At 44.6% G+C, this 18,922-nt stretch overlaps 1 protein-coding gene across 1 annotated transcript in view; it reads right to left on the bottom strand.

Annotated features, from left to right (window-relative positions):
• Positions 1-18,922, bottom strand: part of LOC137325171 (choline transporter-like protein 3) — a 71,965-nt gene that overhangs the window by 32,223 nt on the left and 20,820 nt on the right. The window contains exons 3-8 of the mRNA XM_067989962.1: positions 15,246-15,388; positions 12,544-12,680; positions 7,823-7,916; positions 6,634-6,803; positions 4,236-4,325; positions 2,079-2,203 (exon numbers count right to left, since the gene is read on the bottom strand). Of these exons, the coding sequence (XP_067846063.1) occupies positions 2,079-2,203; positions 4,236-4,325; positions 6,634-6,803; positions 7,823-7,916; positions 12,544-12,680; positions 15,246-15,388 (759 nt within the window). The remainder of the gene's footprint in view (positions 1-2,078; positions 2,204-4,235; positions 4,326-6,633; positions 6,804-7,822; positions 7,917-12,543; positions 12,681-15,245; positions 15,389-18,922) is intronic.

The raw sequence follows: 18,922 nt of genomic DNA, 5'->3' as shown, positions 1-18,922 counted from the left end.
CCAATTCTCAATCCATGCCAGTATATTCCCCCCAATCCCATGTGCTTTAATTTTGCACACTAACCTCTTATGTGGGACCTTATCAAAAGCCTTCTGAAAATCCAAGTACACCACATCCACTGGTTCTCCCCTATCTATTCTACTAGTTACATCCTCAAAAAACTCCAGTAGATTTGTTAAGCATGATTTCCCTTTCATAAACCCATGCTGACTTTGTCCAATCCCATTAATGCCTTCCAAGTGTTCAGTTATCACATCCTTTATAATAGACTCTAGCATTTTCCACACTACTGATGTTAGGCTAACTGGTCTGTAATTCCCTGTTTTTTCTCTCCCTCCTTTTTTAAATAGTGGGGATACATTTGCCACCCTCCAATCTGTAGGAACTGTTCGAGTCTATAGAATTTTGGAAGATGATCACCAATGCATCCACTATTTCCAGGGCCACTTCCTTTAGTACTCTGGGATGTAGATTATCAGGCCCTGGGGATTTGTCAGCCTTTAGCTCCATTAATTTCCCTAGCACTATTTTTTTTTACTAATACTGATTTCCTTCAGTTCCTCCCTCTCACTAGACCCTTGATTCCCTAACATTTCCGGGAGGTTATTTGTGTCCTCCTTTGTGAAGACAGAACCAAAGTATGTGTTTAATTGTTCTGCCATTTCTTTGTTCCCCATTATAATTTCCCCCATTTCTGACTGTAAGGGACCTACATTTGTCTTCACTAATCTTTTTCTCTTGACATATTTATAGAAGCTTTTACAACCAGTTTTTATGTTCCCTGCTAGTTTACTCTCATACTCTATTTTTCGCCTCTTAATCAATCTCTTTGTCCTCCTTTGCTGAATTCTAAACTGCTCCCAATCCTCAGGCTTACCGCTTTTTCTGGCAATTTTATATGTCTCCTCTTTGGATCTAATACTATCCCTAATTTCTTTTGTAAGCCGTGGTTGAGCCACCTTTCCTGTTTTATTTTTGCGCCAGACAGGAATGAATAATTGTTGTAATTCCTGCACACGTTCTTTAAATATTAGCCATTGCCTATCCACCGTCATCCCTTTTAGTAAAGTTCCCCAATCTATCCTAGCCAACTCACACCTCATACTTTCGTAATTTCCTTTATTTAGATTCAGGACCCTAGTTTCAGATTCAACTACTTCACTCTCCATCTTAAATGAGGAATTCTATCATGTTATGGTCGCTCTACCTAAGGGACCCCGCACAACAAGATTGTTAATTAATCCTTTCTCATTGCACAATACCCAGTCTAGGATCGCCTGTTCTCTAGTTGGTTCCTCAACGTATTGGTCTAGAAAACCATCACGTACACACTCCAGGAATTCCTCCCCCACAGTATTATTGCTAATTTGGTTTGACCAATCTATATCTAGATTAAAGTCACCCATGATTATAGTTGTACCCTTCTTGCATGCGTTTCTAATTTCCTGTTTAATGCCCTCCCCTACATCTCAACTACTGTTTGGGGGCCTATAGACAACCCCCACCATGTTTTCTGCCCCTTGGTGTTTCTTAGCTCCACCAATACAGATTCCACATCGTGATTTTCCGAGCCAATATCCTTCCTCACTATTGCATTGATTTACTCCTTTACTAAACAACTCTACCCCACCTCCTTTCCCTTTTTGCCTGTCCTTCCTAAATATTGAATACCCCTGGATGTTCCGTTCCCATCCTTGGTCACCCTGCAGCCATGTCTCCGTAATCGCAACTATCCCTTTTAGTAAACCGTTAATATCTATCTGCGGTGTTAATTCATCTACCTTATTGCGAATGCTCCGCGCATTAAGACACAATGCCTTTAGACTTGTCTTTTTAAGACTGCTAGTCATCTTAGTTTTATTTTGCACTATGGCCCTATTTGTTTTTCGCCCTTGTTTTCTCTGCCTTCCACTATTGCTTCTTCCCTTTCTGTCTTTTGTTTCTATCCTTGTTTCCCCCTCCTCTGTCTCCCTGCTCACGTTCCCTTCCCCCTGCTATTCTACTTCAACTTCAGGTTGTTAAATGCACCCCTTCAACTAGTTGATAATCCAGGAGGTTTTGGCTTTAAGGTTCTTACCGATATGATGGTCGCAGTAATGGCAAATCCCAGAAGCGCTTTTGTGTTTTCCTTCTCCGTTTCCAAGACTACGTTGGGATCGTTTATGTTATCATAGTACAGCCACCAAAGAACTCCCGACACAACTGGAAAAATAAATTAATCACAGGAAAATGAAAAGAACTTGAGAGAATGAGATATTTTTATTCCTACATGTGTGATGTGCAGGGTGACGGGCTCTCACTTACACACTATGTACTGCTATCTGAGATTGAGATCTTTTGTGGGCCGGGGGTGGGGGGGGTGGGGGGAGAAGGGGGCGAGTGGGAATTGAGACAACAGCAATAGAAAGATAGCCTGGGTGTCGAGCTTGCTGCATCCCATAATATACAAACATGGGGCTGCTAGCAGAAATATGTCACATAGTGCGAAGGGATCAATCTAGCCTTCACCAGCAGTTAGCAAGAACCTGACAGACCCAGTGTTGAAAGCTAAGAGCAGGTGGAACATGCAACATTGTGCAGCTTACACGTGTTTGGGAAAGCAGAGTAGGTCCAGCCAAACATGAAAGTTATTTAAAGAGGTGATGGGAATTTTAAAAGGGAATACACCTAAAGGAGAGACAATAGCCACCTCAGAGGGTTGATTATGGGGCATACTTTGGGTCCCTTGCAGGAACGGTGCTTTAAATGGCAGCAGTAAGCTCCAGGCCGATGAGGAGTGAGGTCTTTCTTAATTTCACATTTGGTCTTTAGGATACGTCACCATTTTGGGTCAACAGGGAGGGATTCATGTCAGAATGGGTGAGGCATTTGGGAAGTAAATGCATGGGAATGTGCAACAGGTTCATCAGTAATGCAGGACTATGATGTGAGGGGAAGAATATTGTCCTTTCAGAACTATAAAATTTGTACGGCTGTACAAATTACATCACATTATATCAGTTTAAAAACACAAAAGGATATTAAAAAGACATAAAAGGTGATAATGTAAACACACACACAAACACAAACACACAAACACACACAAACACACACACATACACAAACACACACACACACACAAACACACACACAAACACACACACAAACACACACACACAAACACAAACACAAACACAGCTGGGTAGAAATTATTATGCGTTGATACTGTTTCTCAGGTTTAAAACGGGTGCAAAGTTTACCAATTTAGCATTGTGTCAACCTACACCAAATTGGTGGGGCCAATTTTTTTTTTTTAGGTGGACGCCTAAACAGGCATTAGGTCCTTTGAATATGTAAATTAGGGGTCTAACGCCTGTTAAAGGACCGCTTGGACAAATTGGCCACCTCACTGGTCGGATCCGTCCCGCTCAGGATTCTTCTGCAGCTGCCAAAGGTAAGTTTTTGAATTAAAAAAAAACCCACCTTCCTATGGAGCCAGAAGGAGCAGGAACGCTCCCCCGACACCACAGAATTCATGATTACCACTGGCCCCCATCCCCGCCCCATCCCATCCCCCGAAGTCCACTCCAAACCCCCACCTGGGACTTAACTGAGGGCCTCTGCCGGCATGGCAGGCGGCCCGAAACTGACTTCTCCCTTCAGGCGACCAGTGCCGGCAGCTCGCCCCAAGGATGCAGATGAGGCCTGGGGACCAATTTCTATCAGCCCTCTGGCCTCTTGCTCCACAGCGCAGAGTTTCAGCCCGAGAATCGCCCCAGACTACTTTCTACTCCAGCAGGTCCATCAGCATCTGAAGAAAGGCAGGTTAAGGTTTCGGGTGTGGACCCTTCGGCAGAATTGTTGGCTCTGATCGGGAGTCATTGCCTGAAATGTTAACCTGCATTTTCTCTTCTCAGACGGACCTCCTGTGCCTTAACAGCATTTTCTGCTTCTGTTGCTTCAGACTTGACCACTTGCCACTTATTCCCTTTAATTTCTTTTCACTGAAGCATTTTCCCTAAGAGGGAATCTCACAAGTAAGGCAAAAATATGTAAACTGAATTTTTTTTTCCTAAAAGGAGCCTGTGGTATCCTATCCCCTCACCTCGAGATTCAAAGTATCCAGGAGGGTTACATTTTTCCTTCTATTTGGACACTTTGGGTTTGGGTATCCAATCAGATGGCTTCCAGTAGAAAAAGTACTCCTGTCATTACAATGTGAATGGTGAAGTTGGTTTAAAATAGACACACTTACACAATAATCCAAAAATTACCAGAGCGATGAAGATATGAACCAATAGTGTGGCGATAAATCTGAAGACTGCCACCATAATGAAGGAGAGGGCTGTGGAATAAAACAGAGAGAAAGAATCACAATGATTGATTACAATACATGGCAAACATCAAACATTCTGGGGATGTATTTTCCATCATTCATTTCTGTGAAAAAGTGAACATGAATGTAAAACATGTTTCCCCACATTTACACCCACGTTTTTGCTAAAATTGATGAACGGCAAAACATATCCCCCTTTCTTTTCAAATCTTAATGAATTTCATATGTGGGAGAACCTTCATCACACGGACTGCAGCGGTTCAAGAAGGCGGCTCACCACCACCTTCTCAAGGGCAATAAATGCTGGCCTCGCCAGTGGCGCCCACATCCCATGAATGAATAAAAAAAATTCTAGATTTAACTACTCCAGGATATATTAATCAAGGCTTCTATTCTACGACAGGTTAGCCAAATGTGTTAGAGTGTGTGAGAGTGAGAGTGAGAGAGAGAGAGAAGTTTCAGCAACTTTAACCATTAGTTAAACCACACAGACTAGAAAGGTTTGACGCCTGACCTGTGCTGAGTTAACTAATCTCGGTCAAATGGCATTAGGACTCTTATGATTAGCCTCAGCACCTCTGGGCCAAAGACCTCTACTGGAGGTTCATGTCTGGAAAGCCTTTGGGTGAGGACAGCAAAAATAGCTGGTTGAATAGCCTGCTGAGACCTGGTCTCCAGGGTCATACATGAACAATGGTCACGGGCAACATACTGGAGGCCAACTAGTTCCTGCGGATCGGGACAATTAGCAACTGTGTGCAAATAACATTCCACTGTGGTAGGTTATTTTTTTTCCAAAATATCTGATGAGAAGTTACATGTAAAAAAATTTCATTGAAGTCAAATAAAGTCTTTTTTGGTAAACGTTTTGTATTATTAAAAGGTGATGGACATCAAGTGCTAGGGAATGGAAAATCTCCCACTTTTAACAGTGTCACCATCAGGCAAGTACAGCACAGGCAAAACGTTCTCTCTACTCTGCCACAAAACCACACTTTAATGCTAACTTCAGAAGATCATCGTTATTACATGTGTCTACATTCTCATGTCCCAAGATGCTTCACAGGAGCATAATCAGACAAAAAAAATTGACACTGAGCCAAAGAAGGAGACATTAGGACAGGTGACCAAAAGCTTGGTCAAAGAGGTAGGTTTTAAGGGAGTCTTGAAAAGGAGGGGAGAGAGAGAGAGATAGAGAGGTTTAGAGAGAAATCTTAATAAGAACACCTAGTTCTGTTAGTATCAACAACTTGAGACATCTGGAAATTAATCAGAACATTGATATAAACTTCATACTTGACCTGTGAAGCTCCAGAGACAAAAGGCTAGGCCTCTCCTGCACTATATAAATACAAATACTATAACCTTATTTCAGTCATGACCTTTGCATCCAGCAGAGGGAGCAGATTTTCAACACATCAGTCTGGGCTGGATTCAAACTCAGATCTTGGAGGTGAAAAGGCAGCGCAGCCGCCCCAGCCAGTGCCGCAGCTCGCCGCCCCAGCCAGTGCCGCCCCAGCCAGTGCCGCAGCTCGCCGCCCCAGCCAGTGCCGCCCCAGCCAGTGCCGCAGCTCGCCGCCCCAGCCAGTGCCGCCCCAGCCAGTGCCGCAGCTCGCCGCCCCAGCCAGTGCCGCCCCAGCCAGTGCCGCAGCCCGCCGCCCCAGCCAGTGCCCCAGCCAGTGCCGCCCCAGCCAGTGCCGCCCCAGCCATTGCCCCAGCCAGTGCTGCCCCAGCCAGTGCCGCCCCAGCCAGTGCCGCAGCCCGCCGCCCTAGCCAGTGCCCCAGCCAGTGCCGCCCCAGCCAGTGCCGCAGCTCGCCGCCCCAGCCATTGCCCCAGCCAGTGCCGCCCCAGCCAGTGCCCCAGCCAGTGCCGCAGCCCGCCGCCCTAGCCAGTGCCCCAGCCAGTGCCACCCCAGCCAGTGCCGCAGCCCGCCGCCCCAGCCAGTGCCGCAGCCCCAGCCAGTGCCGCCCCAGCCAGTGCCGCCCCAACACCTTTCACAGATAAACCTTTAAAGAACATTTGGAGCATATTTGCACCAAAAAATGTTTTAAAAAGAAATAAAAGTTTTTACACAGTAATTTTTGCTGGTTCTATACATTTCCTTGCTTCTACGTTAGAAAGTTCATTAGATTGCAACACATGAAGACAGAATAATTATTGGTTGATCACTACACACAGGACATGTTTAACACAGGTTTCCCTGTCCTCTTCACATATACTTTCCCTGAAGGTACAAATGATAATCTTCAGTGAAATGTTCTATAAAGCTACAGAGGTTACACATTAATCCAGTTCCTGGCAAAGAACAATCTTTACCTACTGCAAAAAAGCAGAGTCCTACAATGTACGTTTTGCTCGCCATGATGCCGCCGATGATGCGCTGGAAGAAGTCGCTCTCCTTGACCACATTAATGAGGACAGTGAGAAAGTGGGAGTAGCAGTCAGGGCTCTGAGGTACACAGCGATTGAAGAGTGGGAACGACTTGCTAAAATAACAAACAGAATAAATGTAAATAACAAATACAAGAACTCGTCATTGTGTAAAGAAAGAACAAACTTGCATTTATATGGTGCCTGTCATGACTTCAGGACATCCCAAAATACGTCACAGCTGGTAAAGTACTTGTTTTGAAGTGTAGTCGCTGTTGCTACTTGGGCAAAGGCAGCAGCCAATTTGCACACAGCAAGGTCCCAGAAACAGCAGTCAGATAAATGACCAGATAATCTGTTTTAGTGGTGTTGGTTGAGGGATAAATATCGGCCAGGACAATAGTGCTACGAGATCCTTTACGCTCACCTGAGAGGGCAGACAGGGTCTCGGTTTAATATCTCATCCGAAAGACAGCACCTCCCTCAGAACTGCACTGCAGCACCAGCCTAGATTTTGTACTCAAGTCTCTGGAGTGGGGCTTAAACCACAACCTTCTGACTCAGTGGCGAGAGGGATACCCACTGAGCCGTGGCTGGCACCAAAGGACAGAAGTGCTTGTTTTCTTAGAAATGTATTAAACTTTTATTTTAAAATAAATTTAGATGATACATGCAAGTCGATTCAGTAACCATGAGCAGCAGATGTGCATTTACGCCTGTGAATCCTTGTCTGGCAATTACGCACTTAAGCTTTTGTAGAATAATAGTTCAACTCTGCTGCCAGCATAAATCAAAGCTTCCAGTGCAGGATCAACTTTATCATGCATTTATTCAACAAAGTGTCAATGGAGTCACTCAAAAGCTGCAATTCGATTCCAAGACCTCCTTGCAAATGATCGATGAAAACATGTTACAGGAGAAGGGGACCATTGACTCCCGATAACTAGACGCAGCTCTTAATTACAGGTATATAAAATGGCACAAGATAACTTCAAAAGGACTAATTACAGAGGAATGTACCAATAGTAACAAAGTACAACTAACTTTTATGGCCTCGGCTTGTCTAGGCAGGATGTGGTTCTACAAAGAGCAAACAAACCCTGATAAGGAGCCACAAACAACTGAATAACCTCACCTTGGAGGGACCGGTAACTCGGGGCAGAGACGAGCTGCTTTTGAAGGTTTTGTATAGTCAGAAATGTTTAAACTGTACACACATAAATAGGAACCTAAAGAGCAAAGCAAATATCAGTTTAATCACATCTGGACACAAAGTTGGGAACAGGAACTAAGTCTAAGAAACAGCCTTTAAATGTTTGATAGATTAAATCTGTAAAGTGGAAGGATGGTAAAACACTGGAGTGCATTGCTACTTTTCTAGTCTCCACATGCCTGCTGAAGGACTGTGCTGTCCAGTTCCACTGAATACATCGTACAATAAATCACAAATAACAGTGACAAATCGACACAAATTCAGAAGCCAAATAGACATACAACTATATATCAGGTCACAAGCTCGCTCAGTCTACTTCTAGTGATATTTGAAAGAACTCACTTTGACAGGGCGAATAAACATGATTAGATTTTAGATTAAACACTGCAGAGAAATGAAACACATTAAATACAAACAGCTCACTGCTATTGTGTTTTCTTTTGGTGTGGGTGGTCAGGGAAGGATACTGGTCATCTGACGGGAAGCAGTGTGTAGACACAACACAACACTGCACAGACTCGGGGTACTTTATGAATTCTGTCAAAGAACTCCCTTCAAACCAGATTTGGAAGATACTGAATCAGGTGGATGTAGAAAACACAGTTAACTGGATCTGTTAAAATCTATTTGAAACCTGATTTACAGATTCTCTCCTTTACCCGTTGACATTTTAATGCTCTTCCTTTTTGTTTCCTTCGGCTTATTTTTGACTTTCAACAACAGAAAAATTCCAGAAGTACAATTGTTATATTAACAGCAGTTGCTGCAGTTTCTGATGTTCACCACAGCATGGCAGTGTACTGTTACAATCAGGTTCTCGGTCACGAGTTGGTGAAGCACACGGTGTCACTGTGCTGCCAGCTGCTTGAACTGGGTACTACAAGACAAACCAGTCTGTATCCAGGTTACAGACCACTAATGAATTACCACAGCCAACAGAAGGGGGCAAAGCAGCATTTACATAGTGAAAACAAAGTGTGAAATGTGTAAATATTTTGAAGTAATGTGTGCTCCTCACTTTTAAATGGCACCACTCTGGCTTGGACCACTTGGTAAACATATCACAATTCAACAGATCACTTCACTTTCCTTACAGAGTCCTTCAGGTCTGTACTTCCCTATTTCTTTACCACTAACAACTAATAAAGCTGTAGACTGCAGGAAGGTATCAATGAACAAAGGGACCTTGGAGTGCACGTCCACAGATCCCTGAAGGTAGCAGGACAGGTAGATAAGGCGGTGGTTAAGAAGGCATACGGGATACTTTCCTTTATTAGCCAAGGCATAGAATATAAGAGCAGGGAGGTTATGCTAGAACTGTATAAAACATTGGTTAGGCCACAGCTAGAGTACTGTGTACAGTTCTGGTCACCACATTACAGGAAAGATGTGATTGCACTAGAGAGGGTACAGAGGAGATTTATGAGGATGTTGCCAGGGCTGGAGAATTTTAGCTCGAAGAAAAGAATGGATAGGCTGGGGATATTTTCTTTGGAACAAAGGAGGCTGAGGGGAGATTTAATCGAGGTGTATAAAATTATGACGGGGCCCAGATAGAGTGGATAGGAAGGACCTATTTCCCTTAGCAGAGGGGTCAGTGATCATGGGGTATAGATTTAAAGTAATTGGTAGAAGGATTAGAGTGGAGCTGAGGAGAAATTTTTTCACTCTGGAACTGGAACTCACTGCCTTAAAGAGTGGTAGAGGCAGAAACCCTCAACTCATTTAAAAAGTACCTGGATGTACACCTGAAGTGCCGTAACCTACAGGGCTTCAGACCAAGTTCCGGGAAGTGGGATTAAGCTGGATAGCTCTTTTTCAGCTGGCATGGACACGATGGGCCGAATGGCCTCCTTCTGTGCCGTGACATTCTATGATATGAATTTTTTTTATTCGTTCATGGGATGTGGGCGTCGCTGGCGAGGCCAGCATTTATTGCCCATCCCTAATTGCCCTTGAGAAGGTGGTGGTGAAGGTTCTCCCACTGTGTTGTTAGGAAGGGAGTTCCAGGATTTTGACCCAGCGACGATGAAAGAATGGCAATAAATTTCCAAGTCAGTATGGTGTGTGACTTGGAGGGGAAAGTGCAGGTGGTGTTGTTCCCATGTACCTGCTGCTCTTGTCCTTCTAGGTGGTAGAGGTCGCAGGTTTGGGAGGTGCTGTCGAAGAAACCTTGGTGAGTTGCTGCAGTGCATCCTGTGGATGGTACACACTGCAGCCACTGTGTGCCGGTGGTGAAGGGAGTGAATGTTTAGGGTGGTGGATGGGGTGCCAATCAAGCGGGCTGCTTTGTCCTGGATGGTGTCGAGCTTCTTGAGTGTTGTTGGAGCTGCACTCATCCAGGCAAGTGGAGAGTATTCTATCACACTCCTGACTTGTGCCTTGTAGATGGTGGAAAGGCTTTGGGGAGTCAGGAGGTGAGTCACTCACCGCAGAATACCCAGCCTCTGACCTGCTCTTGTAGCCACAGTATTTATATGGCTGGTCCAGTTAAGTTTCTGGTCAATGGTGACCCCCAGGATGTTGATGGTGGGGGATTCGGTGATGGTAATGCCTTTGAACGTCAAGGGGAGGTGGTTAGACTCTCTCTTGTTGGAGATGGTCATTGCCTGGCACTTGTCTGGCGCGAATGTTACTTGCCACTTATCAGCCCAAGCCTGGATGTTGTCCAGGTCTTGCTGCATGCGGACTCAGACCGCTTCATTATCTGAGGGGTTGCGAATGGAACTGAACACTGTGCAATCATCAGCGAACATCCCCATTTCTGACCTTATGATGGAGGGAAGATCATTGATGAAGCAGCTGAAGATGGTTGGGCCTCGGACACTGCCTTGAGGAACTCCTGCAGTAATGCCCTGAGGCTGAGATGATTGGCCTCCAACAACCACTACCATCTTCCTTTGTGCTAATTATGACTCCAGCCACTGGAGAGTTTTCCCCCTGATTCCCATTGATTTCAGTTTTACTCGGGCTCCTTGGTGCCACACTCGGTCAAATGCTGCCTTGATGTCAAGGGCAGTCACTCTCACCTCACCTCTGGAATTCAGCTCTTTTGTCCATGTTTGGACCAAGGCTGTAATGAGGTCTGGAGCCGAGTGGTCCTGGCAGAACCCAAACTGAGCATCAGTGAGTAAGTGCTGCTTGATAGCACTGTCGACGACACCTTCCATCACTTTGCTGATGATTAAGAGTAGACTGATGGGGCGGAATTCACAGCGCACCACCTCGATATCCCCTCGTCTCTATCCATACAGCGGTTCAAGGCGGCAGCGCACCGCCTCCTTCTCACGGGAAACTAGGGATGGGCCACGTCTGGAGTATGAATAATAAAAAAAACAGCGATCACTACTGATAAAGTTGATGATAAAACAGACACTGCACAGTGGGATGCTTAGTGCAGAGACATCAGACTGTGAAATCTCGCTGGAAAATACTTCAGTGGATGGAATGTTGATCAACATGTCTGTGAAGGCTTTACAAACCAATCCAAAGAAACAGGGGAGGGGGCCGTCTTTCTTTCGTTTTGTTCGGTTGGATGTCTCTGCTGTAGAATGCTTAGAGATTCAGGACTGGTTTACATTTCAGACATCACAATTTTATAAACCGATCACCTCACATGGGATTTGAAATAGCCACTTCATACAACATGAGCTATTTTACATTGTGAAATTAATGACAAGTACTATTGATGTTTTTCATAAATAAAATGTTAAGTTAGATGTCAAGCAACCAGACTTCAAATGAGCTACCTTTAATAACTAATGTATTTCTAAAAATATTTTCTGGTGGCTTTTGACAGTTCCATTTCTTAATAGGGCCTTGGTGAGACTGCACCTGGAGTATTGTGTACAATTTTGGTCTCCTTACCTAAGAAAGGATATACTTGCCATAGAGGGAGTGCAACGAAGGTTCACCGGACTGATTCCTGGATGCGGGATTGTCGTACGAGGAGAGATTGAGTAGGCTAGGCCTGTATTCTCTAAAGTTTAGAAGAATGAAAGGGGATCTCATTGAAACATACAAAGTGCTTGCAGTGCTCGACAGGGTAGATGCAAGGAGGACATTTCCCCTGGTTGGGGAGTCTAGAACCAGGGGTCAGAGTCTCAGAATAAGGGGTAGGCCATTTAGGACTGAGATGAGGAGAAATTTCTTCACTCAGAGGGTGGTGAATCTTTGGAATTCTCTACCCCAGAGGGCTGTGGAGGCTTAGTCATTGAGTACATTCACAACAGAGATCGATAGATTTCTAAATATTAAAGGCATCAAGGGATATGGGAATAGTGCAGGAAAATGGCGTTGAGGTAGATCATCAGCTATGATCTTGTTGAACGGCAGAGCAGGCGCGAGGGGCCGGATGGTCTACTCCTGCTCCTATTTCTTATGTCCTGATAGAACTTTACTCAGAGAGTGGTGAGAATGTGGAACTTGCTACCACATGGAGTAGTTGAGGCGAATAGCGTGGACGCATTTAAGGGGAAGCTAGATAAACACATGAGGGAGAAAGGAATAGAAGGATATGTCGATAGGGTTAGGTGAAATAAATAGAATGGGAGGAGGCTCGCGTGGAGCATAAACACCGGCATGGACTGGTTGGGCCAAACGGCCTGTTTCGGTGCTGTAAATTCTACGTAACAGCTACTTACCATTGTACTCAGCAAAATGTTTCAGCTCTTCGAGTCCATTCAGCTGCTGTTGAGGACAGCCAGATACACAAATAGACACTGAATTTATTTTATGGTTCTTGATGTCCACATTGCAGGTGTTCAGAAAGAAGACGTGTCTATTTGGAAACAAAATATCATGTTAGTGTTTAAAGAAAAACAGTATTTTTCTTGTCAATGAGTGAACTTGACACTAACTGTTGTCAGTAGCAGTGCATCGTGCCCCACCAGCTGTACCCTCACATCAAACACTGCCCAGTTCTTCGCACCAGCTAGATAGGAATAGTTCCTCTCGATGGTTTTAAACAGCATGCTTTCTGAAGGTCCCAATTTCTGTGGTCCCAGCTGGGAGGAATAGCAGAGTTGCCCATGAGTGCTCCCTGGAGGGCTCAGCTTGCAGCTGCTCAGAATGCAGAGCCCGACCCCTTTACAGTTATCGTTACAGGGGATTGAATTCGAACAGAAACTTTTTACCTTCCAAATAGTCAACCATCGGGGAATCATCAGAATGAATTTAAAGATTTTCAGCTGGCAGCTCGTTCCACACGGCCTGTACACACTTGCAAATTTAACCGAGGGGATGGGGGAGTGGGGGGCACAGCACACTGCAGCTTTAACATGCCGCAGCAAAAAGTGGGCAGAACGTATCCCATCCAGGACTGGCCGCACAGTGAGTTCCTTATCCAGTGGAGGGGGGGGGGGGGGGTGGGGGGGGAGGGGGGAGGCGTCAAGCAGAGCCAGGTAAACCTCCGCAGGAAGAGAAATAGGAGGGCCAGTTATCCAGCGAGGCTTCTCATGCAACTCCAAGTGGCCAGCTGTAGAGTAGGATTGGTGGATGCTGGGGAGCAGGCAGCAAAAGCCTTGTGGTATGGGAGCGAAAATACATTTTTTTTTAAATGATCGCACTACTGCAGGAATTGTTATTTTTTTCACCCTACAGCCCCTCCTTTTCCCATCAATTTTCTTCTCTCGCCTCCCCCTCCCGTCCTGAAGGCATTAGGCCCTTGCTGGGGGTACAGTTTTAAAGGCACCGCTCCTCTCCGAGAACCTCACATTCTCCGCGTGAAATCGCAGACTGTTGGAAGGCAACTGGAACATGAGCGACATCAAAGTTAGTCCTGATCCCATCAGCTCCCCGACTGGGGTGGGGGTCTTCACAGGGATCAGGTGGGGGCGGAGTTGTAGCGGTCCCTTTAACGTCACGGCTGGGACCAGCTAACTGAGTGCAGACCAGCAGTCAAATTCGGCACTTTCTTGACTCAACTGCTATGGCCAGCTGAGTCATCAGGGGGAGCTTAAGACATTGTTACTTTACTGCAATAAGTCACTGCGGAAGATTCAAATGTATTCTCAGCACGTCTCAAGGAATTCACATTTTGTTATGTTCACTATTTCATTACAAGGGCAGACCGTTCCATCTCACAAATGTCGTCCTCTGGGGAAATCACACAACTTCAAATTTATTCCCCTCCCCACTCCACCTCAACCTTTGTGTTTTCCCTCTTTCCTGCTCAGCCTCGCCCCTAAAGTACTTTGAGACGTCATTCTGTTAGCACGGAGCACTGTAGAAATGCAAGTTGTTACATTAATGGGCCTGGAATGAAAACCATTTATTTTAAGCTGTGGATGGTAATCATTCACCTCAGAAACAAATCTATCATTATTCAATAAGCACATCAATAATACTGTAAATATTGGCACCTCTCTGGATATACCATATTAAAAATTATCCCGTAGGCCTATAACATGAAAGATTTATTTTTAAGGAGCGATCAGAAAGGCAGAGTGCACCAGTTTCAACTATAGTGTCAGCCGTGGCTCAGTGGTAGCACGCTCGCCTCCGAGTCAGAAGGTTGTGGGTTCAAGTCCCACTCCAGAGACTTAAGCACAAAATCTATGCTGACACTTCAGTGCAGTACTGAGGGAGTGCTGCATGGTCATAGGTGTCGTCTTTTGGACGAGACGTTAAACCCAGGCCCAACTGCTTGTTCAGGTGGATGTAAAAGATCCCGTGACACTATTTGAAGAAGAGTGCCCTGGCCAACATTTATCCCTCAAACAACATCACTAAAAACAGATTAACTGTTCATTTATCTCACTTGTTGTTTGCTGTGTTTGCCTACATAACAAAAGTGACTACACTTCAAAAGTACTTCATTGGCTGTAAAACCCTTTGGGAAGTCCTGAAATCGTGAAAGGCGCTATATAAATGCAAGTTCATAGCCTTGCTTGAATGCCTTAGAGAGTTGGAAAGGAATTTCCTAGCGTTTTTCCTGAATTGGTGCAGGTTTTATCCCACTGCTTTCTTTTCCATAGGGGAAACAGTGAAGTTTGGGCCTTTTCTCATTCCGCTTTTTGTACGTTTGGGAAACACAATGGGGGTCATTTTAACCCCTGAGAACGGGTGGGTTGGGGGGCGGTTGGGAGTTGAAAATAGTTGTCTTTTGGGTCGTGACCGCAACCCGGCTTTATTTCCGGGTCTAATGTGGGTGCAGGAAAGTACAGGCTTCCCACTGGGAATGTAAAGTCAGACAATTTTGTGGTCGCGACCCAAAAAAAACAACTATTTTTACCTTCCCACCCACCCGTTCTTGGGGGTTAAAATTACCCCCAATATTTTTTTTTTAAAAAAGACGACAGCACACAGTGCGTTCACATTGGTAAATCTTTTAAAAGATACCCACTTTCTGCTGATCATGTCTTGTCCGGACAGTGAGGCCCCCTTAATCGGAGAGTTTTTCTTTCCACAAATGTTTCCATAGCTGTCGTACCCAAAGATCAGTCTTTCTGCAGATCCGACTGTCACAGCGTAGCCAGCTATAAACACCTGGGTGGAGAGATCACACAACCAGTCTGCTGTCAGCAAAGAGGAAAAACAGCAGTTGTTCGATAACCACTTGGAGCTCCGAACAATGTTTTACAATCAAATTTAATATATTCTCCCCCCGCCCAAATACCATTTATTTTATCCCCTCCTCTACACTAACCCTCAGGGTTAGCACCTTCTGCAATAAAAAAGAACCCCAGCCCCAAACAGGGAAAGGGTGTCTGCTATCCTTTCCGACAAAGACAGGAAGATTTTGTTCTTGTTCCAGATACTAGAACAATCAATAAATCAGCTTTTTGTCAAGACTGTCTCAACATGACATGAAATATTTATCTGCACTCCACTCAGAACTCCAACATTAGCTTTTACTTTCCAAAGCAAATGTTGTTAAGTGTCTGTTTTTTAAGTTCTTGCTTCACACGACACACTGCTGTGAGTGTTAGAGCCATTTTTAACCTCAGTGTTTTTATCCAGTCTCTTAAAAAGGAAACGACCATTTAATTCCAAGCTGTAGCCTAATCTCATAGCGCTGTAGTTTCTCCTCTATTCCCCGCCACCCCCTCCATCACATCATGACTCATCATCTCACCACACAGCTAACTCTCCTTGGCCCACTGCTTGGTGTTATGGTCAATGGCTCCCTTTGATCAAGCTCCATTTTAAACTCTTCAAAACTGCCATCACTACACTCTCTCTCCAACTTATCTAAAACTTGCCGTTCCTTTCCAAGATCCTCAAAAAAGTGTTGTTTACACCAAGCGCCATGCCCATTTTTCCCTTCTTTCCCAGTTTCAAGCTTTTCAGCCTGGTTTTTTGCCCTGCCCCCAAAACTGAGATGGTCCTGGTCAAAGTCACCAAGACATCCTTTGTGACCTGGATGGTGGAGCTCTAACCCGCCTCGTTCATCTCAGCCTCTACAAAGTAGTTGATTACTCCATCCTCCTCTGTCATCTCTCCTCTATAGTCCACTTCCAAGGCACTGCCCAAGCTTAGTTCCATCCTTATCTGTCCTAATGCATCCGTACATCTCCTGCAATTGCTTCTTTTCCCCTTCCTCTGCAAGGTCACCTCAGGTATGCATCAAGGTTCCATCCTTGGCCCCCTTCTCATCCAACTGCTGCTCCTTGGCAATTAGCATCTGTAGGTAGGTAGCTAGCTTCATGTGTTCCAGCAACACCCAGCTCTACCCTTCTATCACTGTCCTTGACTGCAATCACTACTATGCTGTCTGACTGCTTTTTTGACATTAAGTCATGGATGAATGTTCTCCAACTCAACAATGGCAAGACTGAAGTCATCCTGTTCAATTCCCACCAAAAACTCTGCACCCTGCTTCCACCCCCCTCACTGGAAACTTGTTCACGCTGAACATGACAGTGCACAAATTTGATGTCCTGTTTGACTTGAACTCAGCTTCAAACCCCACGTCTGATTCACCACTAAGAATATTGGGAATAGGGACAAATTGACATTTGATGGTGTGATGCTATTAACCATTATGCTCTGCGAGCTGTGTTGCTTGGTTTGCTGAGTCCTATTTTGCTGAATTGTAAGATACTAACCTTTGAATAATGACTGAACTTTATCACCCCATGGTGAGGCAGACAGCTATGTGGTTAAAAGAGAAACAATGACCCAAAAAGCAGAACAACACTGTAAAGATAGCGATTTGTACAGGACAATTACGAGAGAGCTAGTCGAGTGCAGTCAAACAAACTGGCCACCTTTAAAAACAACATTGCAAATGGTCTTGTGATTAGAGGAGTAATGATGACAAGCTGACCATCTTGCATTCTTTGAAAAACAAGCTTGTTAATTTAGAAGGGTCTTACGAATAATAATTCTGTATATGGTGTGAGGATCTGGCCGGGGGGCTTTAAAAGCCCAACGTCTTTTGAGTTCGGGGCTGAGGATCCAAAGATGAACACCTAGCTGTCAGAAGGTGACCCAGCTGTCAGAAAACTCGAAATGACCACTCCAAAAACTTAATTACGAACTCTGTCCAGAGATCAAACCGGGTAATATGGTTTTAATCTCTATTATTACTGTCTTAGGTATTTTTACATGTTTGATTTGACTATTAATAAATGAGATAACGATTACCATTTGGTGTCACATCCAAATCTGTTACACCATTAATATTGTTTATTTCCACTTCTGCAATGTCACCCATCACTGACCCCACCTTGTCGCTTTGATGACTTCCAGATTTGACTATTCTGACATTCAACTTTCATAAACTACAACTCGTCCAAACTCTGCTGCCTGTAGTTAACCCACACTAAGTCCCCCTTCCCCATCACTCTGTTCGCACCAACACCCATTAGGTCCCTGTCGCCCAACGCATTGAATTATAAATCCTAATCCTCGACTGCAAGTCCCTCCAGTCTCACCCCTCCCTATCTGTAACTCGATTCTTCCTGTGGGAAATTTAATCACAGCTTTCCACATGCAGTATTTCCCATGAACATCTGAAAAACTTCAGCAAATCGCAGGATTGGTGAGTAAATCTCAATAGTTGGCAACAAATGAAGAATGATTCTGGACTATTGCACCTTTTAAGGGAAGATAAACATTCAAAGCAAAAAAAATAATCCAGGTCTGTGAGGAGATAGTGAGGCAGTAGGATTAGATTTGGATTGCTTTGGTGAAGAAATGGCACAGAAACCATTGACTGAATGATTTCCTTCTGTATTGTGAGCTTCTGTAGATCTGTTGAACTCATGTTTAATGGCGCTGCACATCATATCGGGCACGAAGACCCAGCAATGATCAGAAAATTGAAAGTGGAAAGAAACAAAAACTTGCATTTATATAGCACCTTTCACATCCTCAGAACAATCCAAAGTGCTCTGCAACTAATGAATTACTTTTGAAGTGCAGTCACTGTTACGTAGACAAACATGGCAGCCAACCTGTGCACAGCAAGGTCCCACAAACAGCAATTGGGATAAATGACCAGTCACTCTATTTTTGGTGATGTTGGTTGAAGGAGGAATGTTATAGAGTTATACAGCACGGATAGAGGCCCTTCGGCCCATCGTGTCCAGGACGCTGCGAGAACTCCTTGCTCTTGCAATGTGAGAATTTGTGGACTAGAAGCCTGATTCTGCTATTCTGTGATGCACCAAGAATTGGCAACTCGCAATTGACTCATGAGTTCTGCAATTTGCAAAAGTTTTGATTGTTCCTGCTTTACACATCAAAATACGAGCATTTTGAAAGCTATGTTTAAGTTTCCTCAATGATGCTCGAGACTCAAGATTTGTAAATAGGCCACGGCTGTCAGCAGGGCCACACGTCATATCAGCGCCCAAACCCACCAAAAGGCTCGGAACCATAGCAAACAAGTCAGAAGTATAGTTATCAAAGAAAGTGGGACAAAACACCCCAGAAATTCTAGTGGCAAGCTTTTTTTTTGGGTGGGGGGGGGGGGTAGGAAGAGTCATTAGTTTACACCAGCCAGATACCTGCATCATTTATTGTGTCTGTGATTTGCAAATTCACTGTGGTGCCTTGATGCACGCCCAGGGA

Source organism: Heptranchias perlo, chromosome 9 (assembly GCF_035084215.1).
Source record: "Heptranchias perlo isolate sHepPer1 chromosome 9, sHepPer1.hap1, whole genome shotgun sequence".
In the NCBI taxonomy this organism is placed as follows: Eukaryota; Metazoa; Chordata; class Chondrichthyes; order Hexanchiformes; family Hexanchidae; genus Heptranchias; species Heptranchias perlo.
This window is presented reverse-complemented; position numbering and strand designations above follow the sequence as displayed.